Source organism: Mustela lutreola, chromosome 8 (genome assembly GCF_030435805.1).
Source record: "Mustela lutreola isolate mMusLut2 chromosome 8, mMusLut2.pri, whole genome shotgun sequence".
NCBI classification, from domain to species: domain Eukaryota; kingdom Metazoa; phylum Chordata; class Mammalia; order Carnivora; family Mustelidae; genus Mustela; species Mustela lutreola.
Window position 1 is genome coordinate 142,721,779 of NC_081297.1, and position 21,365 is coordinate 142,743,143.

A 21,365-nucleotide genomic window follows, 5' to 3' on the forward strand; every position below is an offset into this window, starting at 1 on the left:
AGGTTGTCTGCTTGTGTTTGCTGGTGAATACACAAACACACACATACGTATATGTGTACACACACACACACACACACACACACACACACACTCACGCACTCGCGCACTCACGCAGGGCCTGGGATATCAAGAGAGGCCTCGTGTCTTTCTCCACCAACCAGGTTCTGAGCTCTGCAGACACAAGGCCTCTCCACACCATACTCCAAGGGCTCTGGAAGATTCTGGGAGGCAGGTTTCCCCACAGACTCTCAGGGTCTTTGTCCACACTGGGGATCTTGTCTGCACCAGCAACTGTGTTGTCACTGGGAATCCAGCTTGGGAGGGAAGGCCCGGTTCCAGGGCACCTTTCCCGATCCCAAGCTGGTGTCTGTGAAGGTTTAGTGCTTAGGCTCGGGAATGGCAGGCCTGAACTGGGACCTTGGTTTTGTCCTATAATAGCTGAGTGACAATGGGCACTGTTGGACTTCTCTGGGCCCCTGTTTCTTTCTTCATAAAGTAGAAATAAGGATGGTTTGTACTTTAGGGGGGTGATGGTAGAAATTGACATATAAGTGCTGCCTAGAAAGCCCTTTGCTTGTTACCTGGCACAGTCAGGCTCAGTCAGAGCCTCTGATGCTGTGATGATGATGGTCATGGTGGTGGTGGTGGTGGTGGTGATGGTGGTGATGGTGGTAGCAGTGATGGTGGTGGTGGTAGTTATGGCAGAGAGAGGGCTGGGGTGCAGCCCCTGGGGATGGCACAGCTGGCCTCATGCATGCTTAGACATCTACCTTCATGAGTTTTAGAGAGCTTTCCTATCCACATGATGTGGGGCCTGCTGACACAGGCAGGAGGAGGCCTGAGCTTTACAGAGGGAAAGACTGAGGCTCCAAGAGGCCAGTGGAGTCAAGAGTGGGGGTGTGTGTTCCCAACACAGTGGGGTTCTGCTCCTGCCCCTGCACTTGCTCACAGAGGCCAGTCCAGTCACCACACCACTGCCTGATGGCCTCATCCTGAGAGTGCTTAGAGGGAGGAGGCTCCAGGATGTGGAGGCAGCTCAGAGTCTGGGGCCAGATGGACCTGAGTTTGAATCCATCCGTGCTGTCACCTAAAGCCAGACCTCTCATCTCTGTGAGCTCCATTTGGAGACAGGTTGGAGCCCAGGGGGCCCAGCTGCCAACCCCTCAAGAGCTTCTAGCCCGAGGCAGCGGGGCAGCTGGGGACAGGAGCAGGGCTTTGGGCACAGGGCAGAGGGAATTTGGACTATGGGGAGCAGGTGAGAGGGTGGCACCCTGAGTGGGCACCGGAGAGCAAGTCAGAGGGTGGAGGCTGGGTGGGCATGGGGAGTGGGTTGGGGGCAGTGGCCTTGGCAATGTGGTCTCTAGGAGTCCCATAGGGAGGCAGGAAAGCTGTGAGGACAAAGGACCACAGCCTTGTGACAGCCTTAAACGGGGCCAAGTGAGGTGAAAAGCAAGTTAGGACGGAGTGGGTAGAGCTGAGAGGGAGGAGGGCGTGGTCTCGTGTGGTTCCAGGGGCTGCGGCAGCTACAGGAAGGGTTTTGGTGGCACCTGGCTGGGCTGCCGTCGGGGCCAAGGTAGGGTCAGGCTTTTCCGCCCCGAAAACATGTCTCAAGTCCATCCCAGGCCAGGCCTGCCCATCCTTCCTACCTCCTTTCGGCCTTCCCAGCCCCACCCCTGCCTGCCCCACCACTCACTCTCCCTTTAGTCCTTAGAGGCCTGGCTTAAAAGCACAGACCAGAGCACACCACTTCCTGCCTAAAACCCTCCTGCGGATTCCTGTTGCACTCGGAATAAAAAGCACACTCCTGCCCGGGCTCTCCGTGGGGCCTGCCAAACACTCCGCTCACCCCCTCCCTGCCCTGGGCTCGGCACACTGGCCTCGTTTTCTCTTCCTTAGATGCACCGAGCTCGTTCCGGCCCCCCAGTCTCTACACATGCTGTTCCTTCTACCTGGAGAGCTCGTCCTACAGATCACGCATGGCTGGTGCCTTCTGCTTCCTATTTTTATCTTTGGTGTCTCTTTCCTTCCACTAGGTGCCTTTCCGCCTCGCTCCCTTGTTTGTTTACTTCCCAGCACATTTTATTAATTTGTCCAATGTGGATTTGTTGAGCCCCTAAAATGTTGCAGGCACGGTTCTAGGCACTGGTGGGGGCGGGGAATGCAGCGGTGAAAGAAGCGGACCACAGTCCCTGCTCTCCTACAGCCGCCTTCCAGGTTGGGCAGACAGGCGCTAAATCATAAAGATATAAATACATAAATTATACGGTGTGTGTGTTGGTGATAAGGGCTCTGGAACCCAGAGGGAGAGAAATTAATTGACTCGTGTGTCTCCCTCCCTTGCTGGAGCGTCAGCCGAAATGGGGGCTGGGGCCAAGCCTGCCTTCTTCACCGGCGGAGCGGCCGGGCTGGCCCCGTGCCTGCACATAGTAGGTGCTCAGGAAATAGTTCCTGGACAAATGAATGCATCATCAGGCCTGGGGACCAGGGCGTGCGGCTGGAGGAGAGGGTGTTCCGGGGAGAGAGGAGTGTGTGAGCACAGGTCTAGAGGAGTCAGCTGGAGCTCTAGGACTGGGGAGGTCCAGTGTGCCCGAAGCAAGGGGCTGGCAGAGGGACGGTGGGCTCAGAGGCAGGCCCTGTGGTGGGCAGGCCCGGAGCCACCCCAGGGAGGGTGTTTTTCAGCCCAGGGGTTGACACGTGGCAGGCCGAGTCGCCTACAAGCTTATGTAATGCCCATGGCTGTTTTTCTGGAACCAAGAGCGAAGCCTGGAGCTTGGGAGAAAACTCTGCCTCCCTGACCAGCAGGGTAAAGTGGCAGGAGGTGCCAACTCCCGCCTGTTGCCCCCGGGAGCCAGAGAAATGTCCAAACGCATCAGCTCTGGGCAGCTCGGCAGCCGCGGGCTGCAGTCCGCTGAGCCCCGGGAGCTCGCGTTCTGTTTCCAACTCCCATTGCCCAGCCCAGCCCTGTCGGGGTCCTAAGCCCTGGGAGACCCCAGTGCGTGGCGATTTGGGGATGGGTGGCCTCTTGGATGAGGTGGGAAGGGGGCAGGCCCTGACAAGTGGCTGTCCTTCCTCCTTCACCGTTGGCTGTCTGTGCAGAGGGGGCCAGGCAAGGTCATGGCCAGCCATCACTGAATCTGGAGGGCCAGTGCTGGGACTCTGGCATCGAAGCGTGCCCTAGCCTTGGTGCGCCACTTCCTTCCCTGGCTCTGTTTCTCCAAGCGCAGGGGAGCGCTCCTGGGGTTGTTGGAATCATTAGAGGAGACCGGAATGTGGAAGTGCCCCCTGTGCTGAAGCCAGGAGCAGCAGTGTAATTTGCAGAGCTCGCTGCCGAATGGAAACGTAGGGGCCCCAGATCTCAAATGATGAAGAATTTCAAGTCCGTGACAGCCAAGCGTTAAACCCAGAACAGGGCCCTTCTGAGCGTGGAGCCCTGGGTGGCCACGCTGGTCACACTCCCAAGAAGCCAGCCCTGGTAGCGTTCTGCCTCTGCTGTTGCTGGACTGTGTGTCTGTCCTGTCTGTTCTCTGGGCCTCAGTTTCTCTAGCTGTAAAGCAAAGAGGTTGGTGTGTAAGGTCCCTGAGTTCTCATCTTTGTGAGGTGGTCGGGGAGATCCCTGAGCTCACTGCCTCGGGGAAGCCTGCCCAGATTCCCTCCTGGCTTGCCCAGCTCCCTTGGTGTCCGGCTCCACAGCCCTCCAACCTCTCCTCTGTTAACACCTGTCGTCCTGGTGATGATGTCTGACTTGATAGTAACTTCCCTGTTTTCTTGCAAATTTTCTTGTCTTCGATGATGTAGTAAATATACAACCACGGTCTCATAAAAACAAATTAAACCCAATTAATATCACAGCTACATTCTAGATAGGTCTTATGCTCACTCTTCATCTCCCCAAACTGAGCCTGCGCGGAGTTGACCAGACTTGCCCCAGGACCCCTCCCTGGAAGTGGATTCCGACTTGGATGCATGGGGGGCCCTCAGCTTGCTCCTAACCGTTGGGGCAGAGTGAGAGCGAGGGGCTATGGGCTGTCTGGGCTGTGTCCCCTTGTGGGGGCAGGTGGGTGCCAGGCAGCCCCAGCCACATGCCACCCTTCTTCCTCCCCCAGGGCTCCTTGCTCGGCGCCGACATGGCTGAGAGCTCCCCACCGCCCTCCTCCTCTGCCGCTGCTGCCCCAGCAGCTGAGCCAGGAGTCACGGAGCAGCCTGGGCCCCAGAGCCCGCCTCCTTCCCCTCCAGGCCTGGAGGAGCACCTGGATGGAGCCGATCCTGAAGTCCCTCACCCGGACCTGGCACCTGTTGCCTTCTTCTGTCTTCGACAGACCACCAGCCCCCGGAACTGGTGCATCAAGATGGTGTGTAACCCATATCCTTTGCGTGGGGGGCAGGGGGCAAGCTGTTCCCTGACTGAGCCCTGCCTGCCACACTGTCCTCTGGTTTGGAGGCCGTGGTGGCAGTGGTCGAGCTCTGATGTGGGGTCTGGGGGAACATGGGGCATGGAGAACCGACTGATGGGGACCTGGTGTCCTGCTGATGTGAACGTCCTTGACGACTGTGGGGGTTGCCGCCTGCAGGGTCCCGTCAGATGAACAGGACATGGGCCGAGCCTGTCTCTGCTACCGGACCCCAGCCCCCCAGCACGAAGTCTGGCCATCCACGCATGCTCCCTCAGTGCTCGCTGGGCACATATTGGCCATGTCAGAGCTGAGCCTCCAGTAATGAGTGGTGTTGGGGAGGGGGTACATTAGGAGCAAAGGCCTGGGGAAGAGAGGAGCCGAGGACAGGTTGTTGTGGCTGGAGTGGAAGAGGGAGAGGGAGGCTAGCGGGGCTGCGTGAGAACCTGGCCTGTGTTCTCAGGGCAAGGCGACCAGGCGAAGTTTGCAGCTGGGATGTGATGCGCAGCCATCAGTGTTTTAGAAGGACCGACGGCTCAGTGCAGTGTGGAAATGGATCGTGGACTGGGCTGAGGGCTGGGGGCTGGTGAGGAGGTGGCTTTGGGACCCAGACATGGTGGCCTCTGGGTTTGGGGGCTTGCCCAGCAGAACAGAGTCTCTGCCAGTGCTCAAGGCTACACAGGGTAGTAACTGAGCCCAGCTCTGGACACCTGGGCTAGCCGGGATGCTGGCTGGGGTGGCGAGGTGGCCCCAGGAAGGCTGGGGGAGGCAGTCATGTGGAGCCCAGGGTGCTGGTCCCTCTGCTGGGGAGGGGACTGGGTGGTTACCTTGGAAACTGGAGGGTCTCTGCTGGAATGGGTGGAGTGTGGGTCTGGGTGCCCTTAGCTGGGTAGAGGGCCAAAAGCCAGGTGTTTCTTCTGTAGAACAGCTAGTTAGAGGGTCTGTTCAATAACTGTTCGCCCAGGTCTCCCCGGCATCAGCCCCGGAATCATGGAGGACAGAGAAGTGTAGCTAGCTGCCCCGCCCTGAGAAGCTGCCAGGAGTGGGGGGCGCAGACATCATCCATGGGAACGGTTTTAGTACAGTATATTGGGGAAACCTTAGGAGCCTGTAGCATGTGAGCTGGGAGGTGGGCAGGCCAGGAAAAGGGGGACCACAGGAGGTCTGAGGGAGAGAAAGGCTCGCCGGAAGACCAGGAACACAATGGAACCACGTCATGGGTACCTTGCCTGCGCGGGACTAGGGTGGATTCTGGCTCTGCCATCTGGGTGCTGTGTGACCTTGGCAAAGTTACTTTACCTCTCTGAGCCTCATATGTCCGGACTGACAAGATCTGGGCTAGGTTGGAGGCAGAAGCATGGCTCAGATGGCCTTGGTCTGGGAGTGTGACTCAGCTTACCCTCTGATAAGCTCTGGCATGTCTGGCTGGGGAGAAGCAGCCCTAAGCTGGTCCTGATGTCTTGGAAGCCCTTGGATAGAGAGCCATCTATCTACGGTAGAGTCCCACCTGCAATAAACTAGATGTGTGACTTTGGGCAGTTTCTTCTCTCTGAGCCTCATAGCCTCTATCTAAAAACAAGGGCCTGGATAAGATGGCCTCCTCCAGCCCTGGGAGCCAGGGGTGCCCTCACCCCTGATCTCAGGCACTCTGGGCCCTGGTCACTGAGCAGCCCATAGACACCCTTCCAGTTTGCCACATTTCTGGTGTGTTGGGGAAACTGAGTCCCTGGGATCCTCTGGCCTTAGTTCTCACCATCCCTTTGGACTCCCCCCCTGCCCCACGGCATGTGGGAGTCTGGGCTTGAGAGCAACCATGGGCCTGGCCCCTGGAGGGGAGGGAAAGGTCTGCTCCTGGACAGAGCTGGGCTTGGTCCTCCTCTGTCTCAGGGAGAGTCCTGCGTCCAAGCGTGTGGAAGCCGCCCAGGGGAGGAGGGCTGCCACATTCAGCCCCCGCCTTCGGGTGGGACTCCCCAACACTGGGAGCTGCTCAGAGCATGTCGGGCTCCCCAGGCCCCGTGACAAAGGCTGCTGAGGCTGGGGCGCAGGTCTCTGTCTGAACTGGCTGCCTCGCTTCCAAGCTCCCTTCTGGACCAGAGATTCAGTGACTCCGGAGTGGAGCGGCTTTGCAAGTCAGGTCTGGGTCTCTCAGCCTGGAAGCTTTTGGGATTGAGTCTCAGGGTTCAGAGTTTGGATATAAGGCTAACTGACAATCAAATTCCAAGCCTCTGTGATTCACAGCCTGTAAAGCTCGGTGTTTCAAAGAGGGCGTGAAGGGGCACCTGAGTGGCTCAGTGGGTTAAAACCTCTGCCTTCGGCTCAGGTCATTGTCTCGGGGTCCTGGGATGGAGCCCCGCATTGGGCTCTCTGCTCAGCGGGGACCCTGCTTCCCCCTCTCTCTCTGCCTCTGCCTGCCTCTCTGCCTACTTGTGATCTCTGTCTGTCAAATAAATAAATAATATCTTATTTTTTTAATATTTTGTTTATTTATTTGAGAGAGAGACAGTGAGAGAGAGCATGAGCGAGGAGAAGGTCAGAGAGAGAAGCAGACTCCCCATGGAGCTGGGAGCCCGATGCAGGACTCGATCCCAGGAATCCAGGATCATGACCTGAGCCGAAGGCAGTCGTCCAACCAACTGAGCCACCCAGGCGTCCCAATAAATAATATCTTAAAAAAAAAAAAAAAAGCCAAAGAGGGCGTGAATCCAGGATCTGGGGGCTGCAATGGTATGTGTTTGGAAGTCCAGGGACCCGAGATTCTAGGCTCTGTGAATAGAATGGTTCATCGTTCAGATTCCATAGTCTGAGTTGGGCTCATGGGAGAGAGGCCAAGGCAGGTTTCTGCAAATGCAGGCCCAGGTGACCTTGGCTGGTGTCAGCAGGGGCCCCTGGATCAGAGACTTGACCGTGGGTATGCTCAGGCCCAGCTTTAGAGTCTTGCTGTGTGTGTGTGTGGGGGGTGTCTTTGATCAGGTGCCGAGGGCTCTAGGATTCTTCCCTGGCCAGAAACCTCCCTTCCCCCACCTCCTTCTTGGGAGGGAGGTCCTGGAAGGAGCAGTGCTCAAGCGAGTGCTCCTCCGTGGGGACACGGCTGGCATTTTGGGCGTGACGGTATTTGTGGTTGGTCCAGACTGTGTTGCATATTACATATTTGGTGTTCTCGGTCCCTAAATCTTAGGAGGTAATGGCCCCTGATCTCTGTGGCAACCACTAATGACCTTTCTCATCTCTAGACTCTACACCATTCCACTTTCCACCAAGAACCCAAAGTTATGATGGATGTGTTGGCATCTGAGTCAGACTTGTGGGAGCAGCTCTCAGGCCCAGCAGGCCCAGGGCCAAGGCAGGGCAGGATGGCAGCGTCTGCTCAGAAGGACTGTCCTGGGTGCTTGAGTCCCTGGGGCGTGAGGAGCCCTGGCTGGGAGCCTCTTGTCCTTTGAAACCTGGTGCTCCCTGATTCGCCTCCTCACCCAGCCCGGAGCTCAACCCTGCGTCGCCACCCGACTCCCCAACTCACCAGAGAGCCAGAAGAGGCTGCCGGGACCTAGCGGGGCTGGCGTGCTGGGAGGGAGGTCCGCACCACCTCCGGCCAGGCCTGGGCCTTGAGCAACGCACCGCCAGCCAGGGCTTCAGCTGGCAAGTCTCCGGGTCTGAAATGTCAGGGGACCGGTCGTGGTTTGACTCATGGGTAGGTGGCAAGTGGAAAATGCTGGCGCCCTGAGTCAGGCAGACCCAGGGGCTCATTCTGCCTTTTATTTGCTGTGTGATCATGGGCCAAGTTTTTTTTTTTTTTTTTTTTTTTTTTAAGATTTTATTTATCTGTTTGAGAAGAAAACAGAGGGGAGAAGAAGGGTAAGAGAAGCGGGGAGGGGCAGAGGGAGAGGCAGACTCCCCGCTGAGCAGGGAGCCCGATGTGGGGCTCCATCCCAGGATCCCGAGGACGCTTCCCATCTGAGCCCCCCAGGCGCCCCCACGGGCCAGTATTTTATCTCTCGAGCCCCATTCTCTCTGCTGCCAGATGGGGGTGGTAGTACCCCCCTCTCAGGAGGGCACTGAAGACCAAGCAGCACACAGGGCGAGTGTGGACATGGGGTTCTGTAGATAGAGACCCCTGGGGTTCTCACTTACACCTGTGCTCCCGGGTGAACGGGGCCTCACGGATAACCGAGCCAACGCTCTGCTCTGGGAGATGCAGTGAGACGGTAGGCATCAGGCCTGTAGAGAGCACATAACGCCTCCGGAGGACATTGTTTCCAGGGAAAATCAGATTCGATCTCCGTTACTTAGGGAAACCTGCGCCAGTTACGCCACCGGTCGTCACGCCTCCATCCACGCGCACGTTGTTGCCAGGTGGCCGCAGCACGACCCATCGGCCGGAAACCTACCTATTTTCTCCCCTGGCTTCGATGCGGGAGCCTTTCTGGGGAGGCAGTCTGGCTGCCTGGGGGAGAAGGGCCCATGCTGGGCTGTCTGTGCCCTGGTTTTCCCGGCTCTGTAATGGACGATTACAGGTGATTGGAGATAACGACTTGCAGCCCGCAGTGTGTTGGCCCAGGGGAGGGGCTCGGGGTGATGATAAGGGCTGGCACTCCTGGCGCTCAGCTCAGCGCTCCGCTGCCTTCACACCTGTAGCCACCCCCCCTAACCCCCGGGGCTGTCCCAGCCCCATTGCACCCACAGGAAAACTGAGGCTCTGAGAGGTTGACTGACTTTTCCCCGCCGCGTCGCACAGCCAGGGTGTAGTAGAGCTGGGATGAAAGCCTCAATGCCTCGGAATCCCCAGTTTCAGCTTGTATCCAGGACACTGCGGACACCTGCTGAGTCTGGAGAAGTGCCACGCTCCATGCTCCATCCGGGGCGGGGAGATTTGCTCCAGGGTTCCAGGAGGCAGTGGGGAGGGTCTCCCTGGGTTCAGCATCTACGTAGGACAGCCACCTCTGCGGCCTGCCTGGGGCCATCCCCTGAGGGGCGTGCAGCCCCTTCCCTTTGGGCTTGCTGCTCCAGGGCTGCTGCCTCCCCCGCGCCAGCCAGTGGGGAGCCAGCACTTCTGCGGCGGGGAGAAGCAGCCACGCGTGGAGGGAAGCCAGTGGGCTGTGAAGGCGCCTCTCTGCTGGGCATGGCTGGGAGGAAGGAGACTCCAGCTGCCAGCGACCTTGGATAGGTCACCACCACCCCGCCCCCTGACCCTCGGTCTCCCCGTCTGCAGGATGGGAGAGTTGGCCGGTGAGGTTGGGAAGGGGCTCGTGGGGGACCCACTTCCGGCCTTCTCAGAAGCATGTCATTGGTGTCTTCGGGAAACCCCCCGGGTGCTGTCTTCCTTGTGGGTGGGCTCCCTTGCTCTGTGCTTGTGGCTGTGGTCCTTGCTCTCATCTGTCCCTCTGGGCCCCTTCTGTCTGCTTCTGGTCCCGTACGTGGCTCCGGCCCTCTGCTTCCTCTTGCTTCGAGGTCCAGCTGGCCAACACTCCCGCCGTGCAGACCCTCTGACCTTGTCGGTCACCAGGCCCACGGTCTCATCATAGCTCAAGCCTTGTGCTATTCAGTCTGGGGGTTCAGCATGTTTGTTGGAGGTGAATGGGCCCTCGTTTATCTCTAGCCATTCACAAGGTCATTTGGCCCAATCATTCGACAGCTATGACCATTTTGTGCAAGGGAAGGTGACTCTGACTCCCCAGGGGGGACATCAGTTGGAAGCCCCTCCAGAGAAGGCTCCTGTCGGGTAGTGATGAGAACTGATGATGGCCCCGGGGCAACTGGCGGGGCCTGGAGAAGGGGGTTCAGGTGCTGGTGTTGGTGCCTTGGGGGTGGTGTTGGGAGAGCGCTTTGGTGACCGCAGCCACTCCACTGTGGCTTGTGTGAGTGTGAACGCAGACCTGCTCCTGGCTTCTCGGCCAAGAGGCCTTTGCCGTTGCTGAACCTCTGTTTGCTCATCTGAGAGGTGGGGCTACAGCAGCGGCTGGGGGAGAATGTCAAGTGTCAAGTGACAATTCCCGGGCCAGCGCTGGCTGGGCTCCTAGGAGGGTTAAGTGGCGAACGGCAGCTGTGGGCACACTGGGGCCGATGGGGGAACTGTGGGGAGCCGCCAAGGGTCCTGAAGGTGGCGGCAGCTGGGCCCCCAGTCTTTGATGATGGTTTGAGAAGCCTGTGGGAGGGAGTGCCTGAAGGGTGGGCAGTGGGAGGAGAAGAAATCCTGGGGAGCCCCAAATGGATTGAAGGAGAAAAGGGGGTGTCGACTGCAGGAGGAAGACCCCCTCCCATCACCCTGTTATGCCTGATGTAGTCACTTGGGCCACCCCCCATCTCTAGACCTGCTTGCTCTCAGTCTTACCACTCCAGACAGGGCGTCTGGCCCCCTAGATCAAGGTCTCTAGGATCTATCCGAGGGTCTTTATCAGGAAGCCCTGTCTTAATCTAACCTCCACCCTTCCTGGGCTGAGCCCATCCCTGTGGCTGGGCTGTTTGGAACATCTGAGTCTTTCCATCTCCTTCTGTCTAAACACACGGCTCTTGGATCTCACCTCAAATGCCCACTGACGAGGTGGGGTGCCCTCCCTCCCCAGCACAATGAAGAGAGCACCCGGGAGCCTGGAGCTGTGCAACATGGGCGGCCTCCTCTGCCCTGGTCCCCGTCTCCCCCGCCTCCACCCTCCCCAGCAGGGGCTCCTGGGGCTCCCTTCGTGGAAGGAGTTTGTTACCCACAGAGCGCGGCGTGCCCAGGAGGGGCTGTTGTCTCCCCCGCCGGCCTGCCTCCTTCCGTTTGTTTACTCATTCTTCCCTCACTCAGAAACCTCCCATGGCTCCCTGTCACCCCCAGAATAGTCTCACTTGGCCTGGATTTGGGTCGTTCTATGGTTCCCGCGACTGCCCCCCCCGCCCCCCCATCCCCTGCCCTAGCTGTCCTCCAGCCACCTTCCAGCATTTTCCCTTCATGCTTTCTGTTCTGAAGCCCAAACGACTGCTGATGTTTCCGGACGTGCCCTCCTCCCCTGCCTTGGCTTCTGCTGGGTCTGCCCCTGCCCCTCGGAAGCCCTCTCCCTGCCTCCATGGCTACCAATCCCCCCGGTCCCCCAGGCCCAGCTGCCTGACCCCCACCTTCAGGGAGTGATCCTGGATCCCCAGCTTCTTCCTCTCTTGACCCTGTGGCTCTTTACCTTACAACTTCCTGCTTCAGGGGACTCGTCCGCACTTGCCTTCGTCTCCTCTCTCTGGCTGAGGCCCCAGAGGGCGCGGAGCTGGACTGTGTGGCCCAATCTGGGCCTGGCGCGGATGGGTTCCTGCCTGGCTTTCCAGTTCCTTCGGTATTTCCCCGCCTGCCTTGGCCTCTCAGGTTCTCTCAGCACCTCCTGTGAGCTGGCAGGGCCGGGACTATGGTAACCCCCATTCTACAGCTGGGGAGACTGAGGGCCAGGAAGGGGGCATGCGTTACCCAGGGGCCCACGTGGAGTCACCAGAAAGCCAGGGCAGACTGGAGCCTAGCATTCTGGACTCTGAGGGCTGTGCTGATGTCTTGCCTGTGGCTGGGGAAGGGGCTCTTTAGGGGAGAGTATCCCTCCTCCTTCGGCCTGGGGCTAATGGGAATGCCCAGATGGGTGGCCAGTGTCGCTGGAAGAAACAGCACATGTCGGAGAAATAGTCTGTTTCCCTCCATCTGGTGGAGAGGAGATTTGTTTTTCTCAGAAGTCAAAGTCAGCATTGAGCCATGCCCTAGGGAGGCTTCTTGGGGCCGGAGTGACTTTTGCACTCTCGACAGGTCAACAGGGTGGGCTTGACAGCCAGTTGGAGGAGTCCGGTTAGGCCAGAGAGGGCCTGATCCTCAGGGCAACCTTTGGTTTCATCACATGGAGATTTCTGTTTGAAGAGAGCTGTAGGTGAAGAAGCTGCCTCTGATCCAGCCTGGGAGCATTGTCGAAGCCTGCCTGGAGGAGGAGGCATTTGGCTTGGGTCTTGCTGCGTGAGTAGGAGTTTTGCAGAAGCACAGTGGCAGGATAGTGTTCCAGGCGGGGAGAATCGTATAGAGAACAGTGAGTTTAGTGTGGCTGGAACAGGGTGAGGCATGTTCCGGATAGCAGGTGTCGAATGGCAGTTGAGGGCTTGTTCTTGACCTTGGGGGCAGTGGGGAGCCATTGAACGGTGTCCAGCAGAGCTGGGATGTGAGTAAATTCCTTTGTTAGAATGATCACTCCTGGAGCAGAATGGAGGATGCTTGAGGGAGAGAGAGGCCTGGAGACCAAGCTGTAGACTTCTGAAGTAAATACTGATTGGCGATTATTGACTGATTGATGGATTGAACAAGTGTTGACTGAAGGGCAGCTTCGGAATCGTCTTGGCCACTATTCTACACTGGAATAGTGTGTCCTCTGCCGTTTAGGCGTGGTGGGTGGAGCCTTGCAATACCAGACCTGGATCCTTGGTTGTGACCCTGAGGAGGCCCTAGCCTGGTGAGCGAGGCAGGGCCAGACCCACATCACACACCTGTGAAGCAAAGTTGGGTACAGGCTGGGTGGAATGACCCTGATGGGGGGTGCTGTGGCCACCGGGAGGATGGAGTGGTCAGTCCGTCCAGACTGGGGATGCCACAGGAGCCTTCCGAATGAAGAAGGAGGCCTCCAAGCCAGGGCAGCAGAGCGTCTGATGGGTGAGAGGTGGGGGAAGGGGAATGGCATCCCCACTGAGGTAAGTGCCTTTTCAAGGGCCCTGGGGTCACCCCGGATGCTGGTAATGGCCTGGCGTGGGGGCTGGGAGAGGAGCGGGGTAGGACTTGAGCAGGGAAGGACAGTTGGGGTCTGGATTTGGAGGACAAAGCCAGAGACTGCACCGGGAGGGCACTGGTGTTCGCTAAGCACCACCTGTGTGCGGGGAGCATTCCATCTTCCCGCAGCTCAGAGCTCTAGGGAGGCCCAGAGAGGTGGAGCGCTAGTCCAGGGCCGCGGTGGCTGAGGGGGGCTTGGGCGGGAGCCCAGGGCGTGCGCAGCCCCGGGAGAGCTGACCGCAAGGCTAGTTGTAATTGATAGTGAGCCGGAGAATTAGGAAGAGGGCCGTCTGGCTAATGAAGTGTCAGCCCCCTCCTGGGGCGTTTAAAACATGATTGGATTTTTATTCGTCCATCCTGCCCAGCTTCTGCGTCTGTGTCAGAAGTCAGCTTTGACCTGCCACCTCCCTCGGACCTCCTCGCCGTCCTGTTGGGAGACAAACAGCCCCGTTTGTTTCTCTCCGAGAGAAATCGATCCGTCTTATTAATCAGCCAGAATGTCTCCCTGCTAATCTCTCTCCAGCTCTCCTGTGGGGCTGCCTTCCGCACTTCTGGCCCCGTCTGCCCTGTGGACCTGTGCTCTGGTCTCCCTCTTCTCTCCCCAAGTTCAAATCCTGATGTGGGTGCTTCCTACTGTGTGGTGCTGAGCACATAGCTCAGCCTCTCTGGACGACAGTTTCTGTCTGTCTGAGAAAGCAGCAGGGGAAGGCTTGGCTAACTGTGAGGGGCTGTAGGAATGGGAGAGTGTGGGGTGCTGGCATGGAGAGGGCCAGGGTGGAGGTGAGGAGAGCGGGTGCCCAAGGTCTGCCCCTGGATTCCCCCCCAGAGAGTGGCAAGAGAGGCTCTCCACCGCACCCCTCCGTTGAATGAGGAGGTGACTGGGGATTGACTGTCCCCCAGGACCTGGTCTGGGCTCCACTAAGTGCAAGCTCCTGAGCTCAGACAGGTCACTCCTCCTCTCTGGGTGTCAGCTGTCTCATCTATAAAATTGTGGGGTGGGGGAAGTTAGGCTATATCAGTGATTTTCACTTGGGATGATTTTGCCCCTAGATTTGGCCATGTCTGGAGGCATTCTTGGTTGTCACGACTTGGGGAGGGTGTTCTATTGGTTTCTAGTGGATAAAGCCCAAATATCCTACAATGCAGGAGACAGCATCTCGTGAAGAGACAGTGTCCCGTGAGGAGACAACGTCCTGTGACAAAGAATTATCACGTCCTAAATGTCAATAGTGCTGAGGCCCAAACCCCTGGCCTAGGTGGTTCCAGGGATCTCTAGAAGTTCTCAAAGTGTGAGCACAGCACGGAGCCCATTGGGGCGAGGAGGGTAGGGACCGAGGCAGGGGGATCTCTGGGGCAGGAAGAAGAGACAATGCTGAATCCCAACCTGAAGGTTTCCTGTGGCCAAATAAACTTGGGTTTGAACCCTTGAGCTGCCATTTATAAGAGCATCACGTTTTCAACGCCTTCCCATACACCTATGCATCCATCTCCCCATTCGCCTGTCCGTCTCTCCATCCGTCTATCCATCCATCCATCCATCCATCCATCCATCTTCCCATCTCTTCATCCATTCATCTGCCCATCAGCCCATCATCCGTCTACCTAACCTTTACATTCATGCATTCATTCCCCCTCCCAGACCATGAACCCATTCATTCATCCAGAGACCCAAGGCCCCACCCCCACGCTCCTGTCTATCCATCTATCAACCCATCCACTCACCCATCCATTCACCTGTGTGGCAGATACTGGTTGATCAGCACACCTGCCCCAGTCTCCCATCCATCCTGCCACCCACATGTTCAATGTCCACTCAAGCCCTCCTCTTATACATTGTCGACAAGGCTTTTTGTACCTGACTTGTTCTCCTCACCTTTTAGGCTGTGGGTTCCATGTTCCATTCATGCCTGTCTCTTCTTTAGGCCATGGCCCTCAGCCCTGCACATAGTAGGTGTGCAGCGAAGCTTTCAGTGACAGGCACCCTAGCAAGCGAGGTGGGAGGTGGAGGGTGTGTGGACAGAGATGAGGCTGACCGAGAGAACTTACACAAGGGGTCTTCAGTGTCAAGCCAAGGAGTTTGGAAATTCCGGAAGGCAGTGGGAGCCATGGAAGGCTTCTGGTTCTGGAGGAACCCTCTGGGTATGATTCAGATCGGGGGTGAGGGAGAACAGCCTGCCTGGGGCCGTGGAGGTACAGAATTGCATCTGGAAGGAAGAGATTTAGGTGGTGAAATGGACAGGTTTCTGAGAGGCACAAGGGGTTCAACCCCCTCTGAGGGGGAGGGAGCCTCTGGAGGGTTCTCCTCTGGACAACATCCAGCATTGGTGGTGGTTGGGGAAGATCATTCACTGGGGTTGAGAAAGCAGAAAACTTGGTGATCTGGGGAGAATAGGACCTACTCTGTTATGATGAATTTGAGGGTCCCAGAGACATCCTAGAAGGTGTCTCTGTTGCTTGACAGTGAATGGGCCCAGGGCTGGGATAGATTTTTGGACCTGGTCCGCTTGCCGACCCTCATACTGGCAGAGTTGGGGCCGTGGGAGTAGGTGTGTGGTTAAGGAGAGGAGAGGGGAGACCAGAGGGTGGGGAGCATTTGAGGGACACAGCCAAGAAGTAGGAGGAGGACCTGCCTAGGTCCTTGTGGTATCCTTGGGGCCCAAGAGGAAGAGAGTTTCTAGAATAAGGATCTTCACCTGGGGTTCTTGAACTTGGATGGGGACAGGTTGCATGTTTGTTTCCATGGGTGTCTCAGTGAAATTGAGCCTTTCTGTTGTGACGGAGGTGAGAGACTGTGGGGTGAGTATGGGCGGCTCCTGTGACTCACTAGTGGTGATCGCCTGTCCTGCTGGGGTGGTTGTGGACTTCCTCGGGGCTCTAAGCTCGCACATATCTGACCAGCTGCTGGCTCTGGCTCTTCGTGTCGATAATGGATCTCGTGTGGTGCTCCATCCCCAGTTTTTTTTTTTTTTTTTTTTTAATGTTTTGACAACTATTTTAACATAACTGGCTTCCTTCCTTTCTAATTCTAGGCATTAAAAAAATGTATGCATTGAAAATGTGATTGCGAGAAGGGGCTCGTGAACTTCCCTGGGGGTCTGGAAAAGCCTCAGAACTGCTTTTGCAGGAGAGTGGGCTGGCCGTGCCCAGGGCTGCTGGCCAGATGGACGAAGAGGAGGGTGCCCGAAGGGCTGTGGCGCTCTGTGGGAGTGTATATGTGGGGCCCCCCCTGTGTGGTCACTGGCAGGCAGGGAGACGTATGGTGGAGGACAGGCCCCCAGGAGACCGAGCAAGAATGTCTGTGTCTCCACCAAGTGTCTGCTTGTGTTTCTGGAGGGCAGGGACTGTGTCTTCTTCATGTGGGGTTCCCAGAGCCATGGTGGGCCAGACCTGGGGGGGGTCTCGGTGAAGGGGTGCAGAGTAAAGGGACAGGGAGTGATGGATGTTAAAAGAGAGAAGAGGGGGGTAGAGGGTGGGAAAAGAGGGTGCAAATCCCTCCAGCACAGAAATCCCTCCTTTGGGTCCTTGATACCTCCAGGTGATGGGGACCTCACTCCTTTCTGAGGCTGCTGGCTCATGGGCAGCTGTTCCAGGTAGAGCTCTGGGCGCAGAGAGGGATGGATACCCTCTGCCCTGAGTCAGCAGAGCCTGGGTTGGTGGTGAGAAACCAGGACCGACCACATTCAGTTTGATAGTTAATATAATGGGGAGGGTGACATCCGAGACATTGTGAGGGCTCGGGGGAGCATCTGTACCTCCTGCCCAGGACTCCAGGAGGGTTTCTGGTGGCACACCTTCTTTGCAGGTGGGCTCTTGAGGCTGGATCAGCCCCCAGCCTGTGGGATCCTGGGCCCCAGCGGGCTGCCCCGCCCTCCCCTTTTCATCAGCGGGGGCTGAAGCCTCCTTGGCTGGAGTTCCCATCCCATGGACCGTCCGCCCTGGGTTTTCTTCCAAGCTGGCAGCCCCTGTTCCCTCGCCTCCCCCACTCCGGCTGTCTGCACTGGGCACCGAGGACTGCTGGGCATCTGGGAATCAGAGACTTTGGCCAAATTCAATGCATTCTCAAATTAAGGGGCCTCTAAGAAGTGGGATTGGGGGCAGGGAATGAAGGGAGTGCTCACTCCCTCATCTGGACCCTCTAAGTGTTCTCAGCCCACCAAGACTCTAGCATAGAAGCAGAACCAGTCCAGCCCAGGCAGGGCTGTGTGTCATGTGGGGAGCTCCCCACTGCTGGAAGCATGTAAGTAGAGAGGTCTAGGACCATCTGCCCAGCAAATCTGTCCACTCTATGGAGGAGCTTTTTGTCCCAACTCAATCCCTGTGTGACCTTTGGCAAACATCTGGACCTTCATTTTTGTGTCTGTGAAGTGGGTGTAACAATGTCTGCCATGCCTAGCTCCTGAGGTTGCTATGGGCATGGGAGGAATGAATCTTTTTTTTTTTGGAGAGGGAGAGAGAGAGTCCAAAGCAGGCTCCATGCCCAATGAGGAGCCCAAGGTGGGGCTCAATCTCGAAGCTTTGAGATCATGACCTGAGCTGAAATCAAAGTTGGACACTTACCTGACCGAACTACCCAGGCGCCCCAGGAGGAACAAATCCTTAAACAAACAGGAGACAGGAGATATGATGGTGGGAGGTTCAAATCCCTCACTAGCTTGGCCTCAGCAAATCAGTCGTTCTCTCCTGTGCAGGGTTGTGATGAAGGCTGACATGGCGACGGGGGTGCGGTCTGTGGCAGTGACCACCCCAGCAGGTGCTTGTTGCCTTTTATTTTTCCTTATAGCAATTGCCCTTCCTTTTTTAAAAAAAGATTTTATTTATTTATTTGACAGGATTTTATTTATTTATTTTATTTATTTATTTGATAGAGAGGCAGGCAGAGAGAGAGAGAGGAGGAAGCAGGCTCCCTGCTGAGCAGAGAGCCCGACGTGGGGCTCGATCCCAGGACCCTGGGATCATGTCCAGAGCCGAAGGCAGAGGGTTAACCCACTGAGCCTCGAAGGTGCCGCCCCCCTCCCCTTTTTAAGTTGGCTTCACACACAGCCTGGAGCCCCACTCGGGGCTCAAACTCATGCCCCTGAGATCAAGACCTGAACTGAGATCAAGGGTTGGGAGCTTAGCTGCTGAGCCACCCAGGCGCCCCTTTGTTGCCCTTTATAATCTTTGTGTCCAGCTCAGGGCATTTTACCGTAGCAATATATTCCAGTGACCACACTCAGGCCAGCAAGAACTTCTCCAAAAGATGGAGAGCGCCCCGGAAGCTCCCTCACGCCCCACCCCAGAAGGGCGCCCCCCCCCCCCCCCCATGTCACCACTGTTCTGAGCTCCATCACTGCCGGGTTTGCTTTGCCTGATTTTCCACACGCTCTTTGCCCTTACCCAGCTTCTGCTCCCCAGCGTTAGGCCTGTGAGCTCCGTCTCTGCCTTTGTGCCTGTCGGTGGTTTGCTCTTTGTCGTGGCTTGGGGATGTTCCATGAATGGCCGTGCCACTGGCTTTCTCAGCTTCGGCATTGCTGACCCATGGGGCTGGAGAATTTTTCCTGTGCATTGTAGGATGTCTGTCAGCGTCTCTGGTCTTCACCCATTAGATGCCAGTGCCCTGCTTCCCCTACTGGGGCGATCAAAAATGTCTCTAGACATGGCCACCTGTCCCCCAGGGGTCAGAATCATTCCTGGTTGAAATTTGCTGCCCGACTCATTCTCCCGATGACGCATACTTGGGCCATTACGGATGCTGTGAGCATTTTGCCACAGGCCTTTGTGTGGACTTCTGTCAGAATTTCTCCAGGGTGCACACCTAGGAGTGGCCCTGCTGGCTCCTAACAGGGGCCTCTGCTTCACTTCAGTAGATGCCGAACAGATTTCCAGAGTGATTTTTGCTCCTAAGACAGGTTAAATGAATCAGTTCATGAATCTAGAGCATAGTTGTCATTCAGAATGGTAGCCACACACCACGGCCGGGCCCTAGGACAAGGACGTGCTCTGGGGACCTCGAGGGCGGGTGTCAGCCTGGTTCATCTCAGAGCCCTGATGCACGGGCCAGGATACAGCAGGTGCTCTGTGGAGGCCTGTGGACTTGGCCTTGGAGAAGCCGTCCTAAGAACTGGGATCTGGAACCTCAGGCCCCAGCCTTTGAGGACGGGAGGCCTGAGCTCCTATCCTGGGACACACTGAGGACCAGTAAGGGAAGGACCCCCATGTCAGGGCTGGCTCACCTTCCCTGCCTCTCTGGTCCAGGATGATGCCGCTTCCAGCCTTTCCTTCCACTTGATTTATTTAGACAACTGAGGTGCACCCTGGGAAATGGATTAGATTTCAGATTTGACAAAAATAAAAACAAATTTGGCTGCCTCAGCCAAACCCAGCGCTCATGCCCCCACCCCCCCTCCCAGAGCCCTCCGAATTACAGAAACTGTGACTGTCATCTGGGCCTACTGGATGGAGGGTGGTGGTCACCATGGTAACCGTGCTGGCCTCCGGCTCTGGCTCCTGGAGAGGACACTGCCCCGAGGGGCCTGCTGGGGCGTCAGGTACTGTCCCTCCAGCCGGTCACTCTTCTCCCCAGGAAGTGGCAGGTTTGAGGAGGCCTTTGGCCTGGTGGGCTTCCCAGGTGACCCTGTCCCTCCAGTTTTCGAGACAGCGGCTGGGACGTGGAGTGGAGTGATGACAGTGGTTCAGCCGGACTTCTCACAGACTGGGGACCTTGAGACCAGCACCCAGCACCCTCCCCCTACAGGCTTGCCCTCCCAGTAGCCCTGCCTCCTAGCCATACGTGTCGTGCTTCCTGACTCCCAGCTCCCCTGTGACCCTGGTCCAATCGAGAGGAGATGATGTGGGTGAGAATTAAAAAGCAAATATTCCACTGAGCACATGCCGGTCGAGGGCCTCTCGTGTTCCAGGCTCCATGTCTGGGGTGGAGGGGGGCAGGGCACAGGGCTGGGATTAGGAGTCAGCGCGGGGTGGGGGAGAGCAGATTCAAATCCCGCCGCTGTCACATGGCAGCTGTGTGACCTTCAACGGCTGTGGCAGGAGCCCTTGGAGCCACAGCTCCTTCTCAACTTCCTCCTCTGTAAGATGGGGATAATGGCAGCACTTGCCAGTTCTAGGGGACTTTGCTGAAGTTTCGAGGGGGCTGCTCAGTGTTGCCTGGCCTGAACTGATTGATTCTTTTTAGAAGGCTGTTAGTGAAGATTCGGCCCTTGGGCGGCAGACACGGGTCCGAGAGGCTGTGATAGCCTCTCATCTTCTTCACTCAAGGTCATGCTAGGTAGTCAGCAGGCAGGGAGAGCAGGGGATTTCAGTCCTCTGCCGGTGACTTGGCTTTCCCCCTGCCAAGCCAAAGGATGGGAAACCCTGGCCCCTGTTATGGGAGAGGCTGACAAAGAGGGCTTTCTGTGCCACCCACTGCATGACGAGCCCTGGGCCCGAGCCCATGGCTGCACAGGCTCTCTGTTTTGGGGCAAGTGCTTGTTGGAGGGTTTAAATGAGATAGTGCAAGCTGTTTGATTGGAAGGTGCTTTGGCAAACAGACATTGCAGCGCACTTGAGAAATGTTTCATCGCTACTGCTGCCCCGGGGCCAGCACACAGCAGGCGCTCAGTATGTGCTCATGGATTCGCTGTTGGGCTCAGAGGGCCATGGGAGGCACGGCCAGCAGAGCAGGGGGAAAGGGTGGGGGCTGGCTGTAGGGGGAGCTGAGGTTTCTGCCGGGGCCGGGGGTGGGGTGTGGTGCCTCTGCAGCCCCCAAGAACCCTTCGTTTCTTTTGAAGGGCTGTGAAGGATGAATAGGAGTTTGCCCCCAGCCGGGGGGTGGGGGTCCGGGAAGGTTTTGTCTGCCAAGGAAGCTTCGTTGGGTGGCCATTGATCTGTTCCCCCATCCCTGTTCCTCTGAGGTGCCCGTGGCTGCCCGTCTTGGGTCAAATCTCCTGGCTAAGCTGAGCCGGTGTGATACCTGCGAGCCTGGACCTTTGGGGAAACATGGGGTTTTGGTGTCTCTTTGAAATCCAGCCTTGGCTCAGGGACCCCCTCTGTTGTCTGAGGGTCCCTTTTGCTCCTGGCTCGCTGTGTTGCAAGGAAGGCTCTCTGTCCCTCAGTTTCCCATCTGCGCAGTGGGGGATTGGAGCAGTTCCTTCCCGCAGACTTTGGTGGGACTGTTCTCTGACGAGGAACTCTGGCAGGGGTGAGGGCCTGGCCAATGAAGCAGGGCAGGTGATGGGGTCCCCGCTGCATGGTCTCAG

General features: G+C 57.4%; 1 protein-coding gene across 1 annotated transcript in view; it reads left to right on the plus strand.

Moving 5' to 3' along the window:
- CACNA1I (calcium voltage-gated channel subunit alpha1 I) overlaps positions 1-21,365 on the plus strand; it is a 114,391-nt gene that overhangs the window by 5,757 nt on the left and 87,269 nt on the right. The window contains exon 2 of the mRNA XM_059187032.1: positions 4,104-4,359. Coding sequence (XP_059043015.1) covers positions 4,125-4,359 — 235 coding nt within the window. The 5' untranslated portion in view covers positions 4,104-4,124. The remainder of the gene's footprint in view (positions 1-4,103; positions 4,360-21,365) is intronic.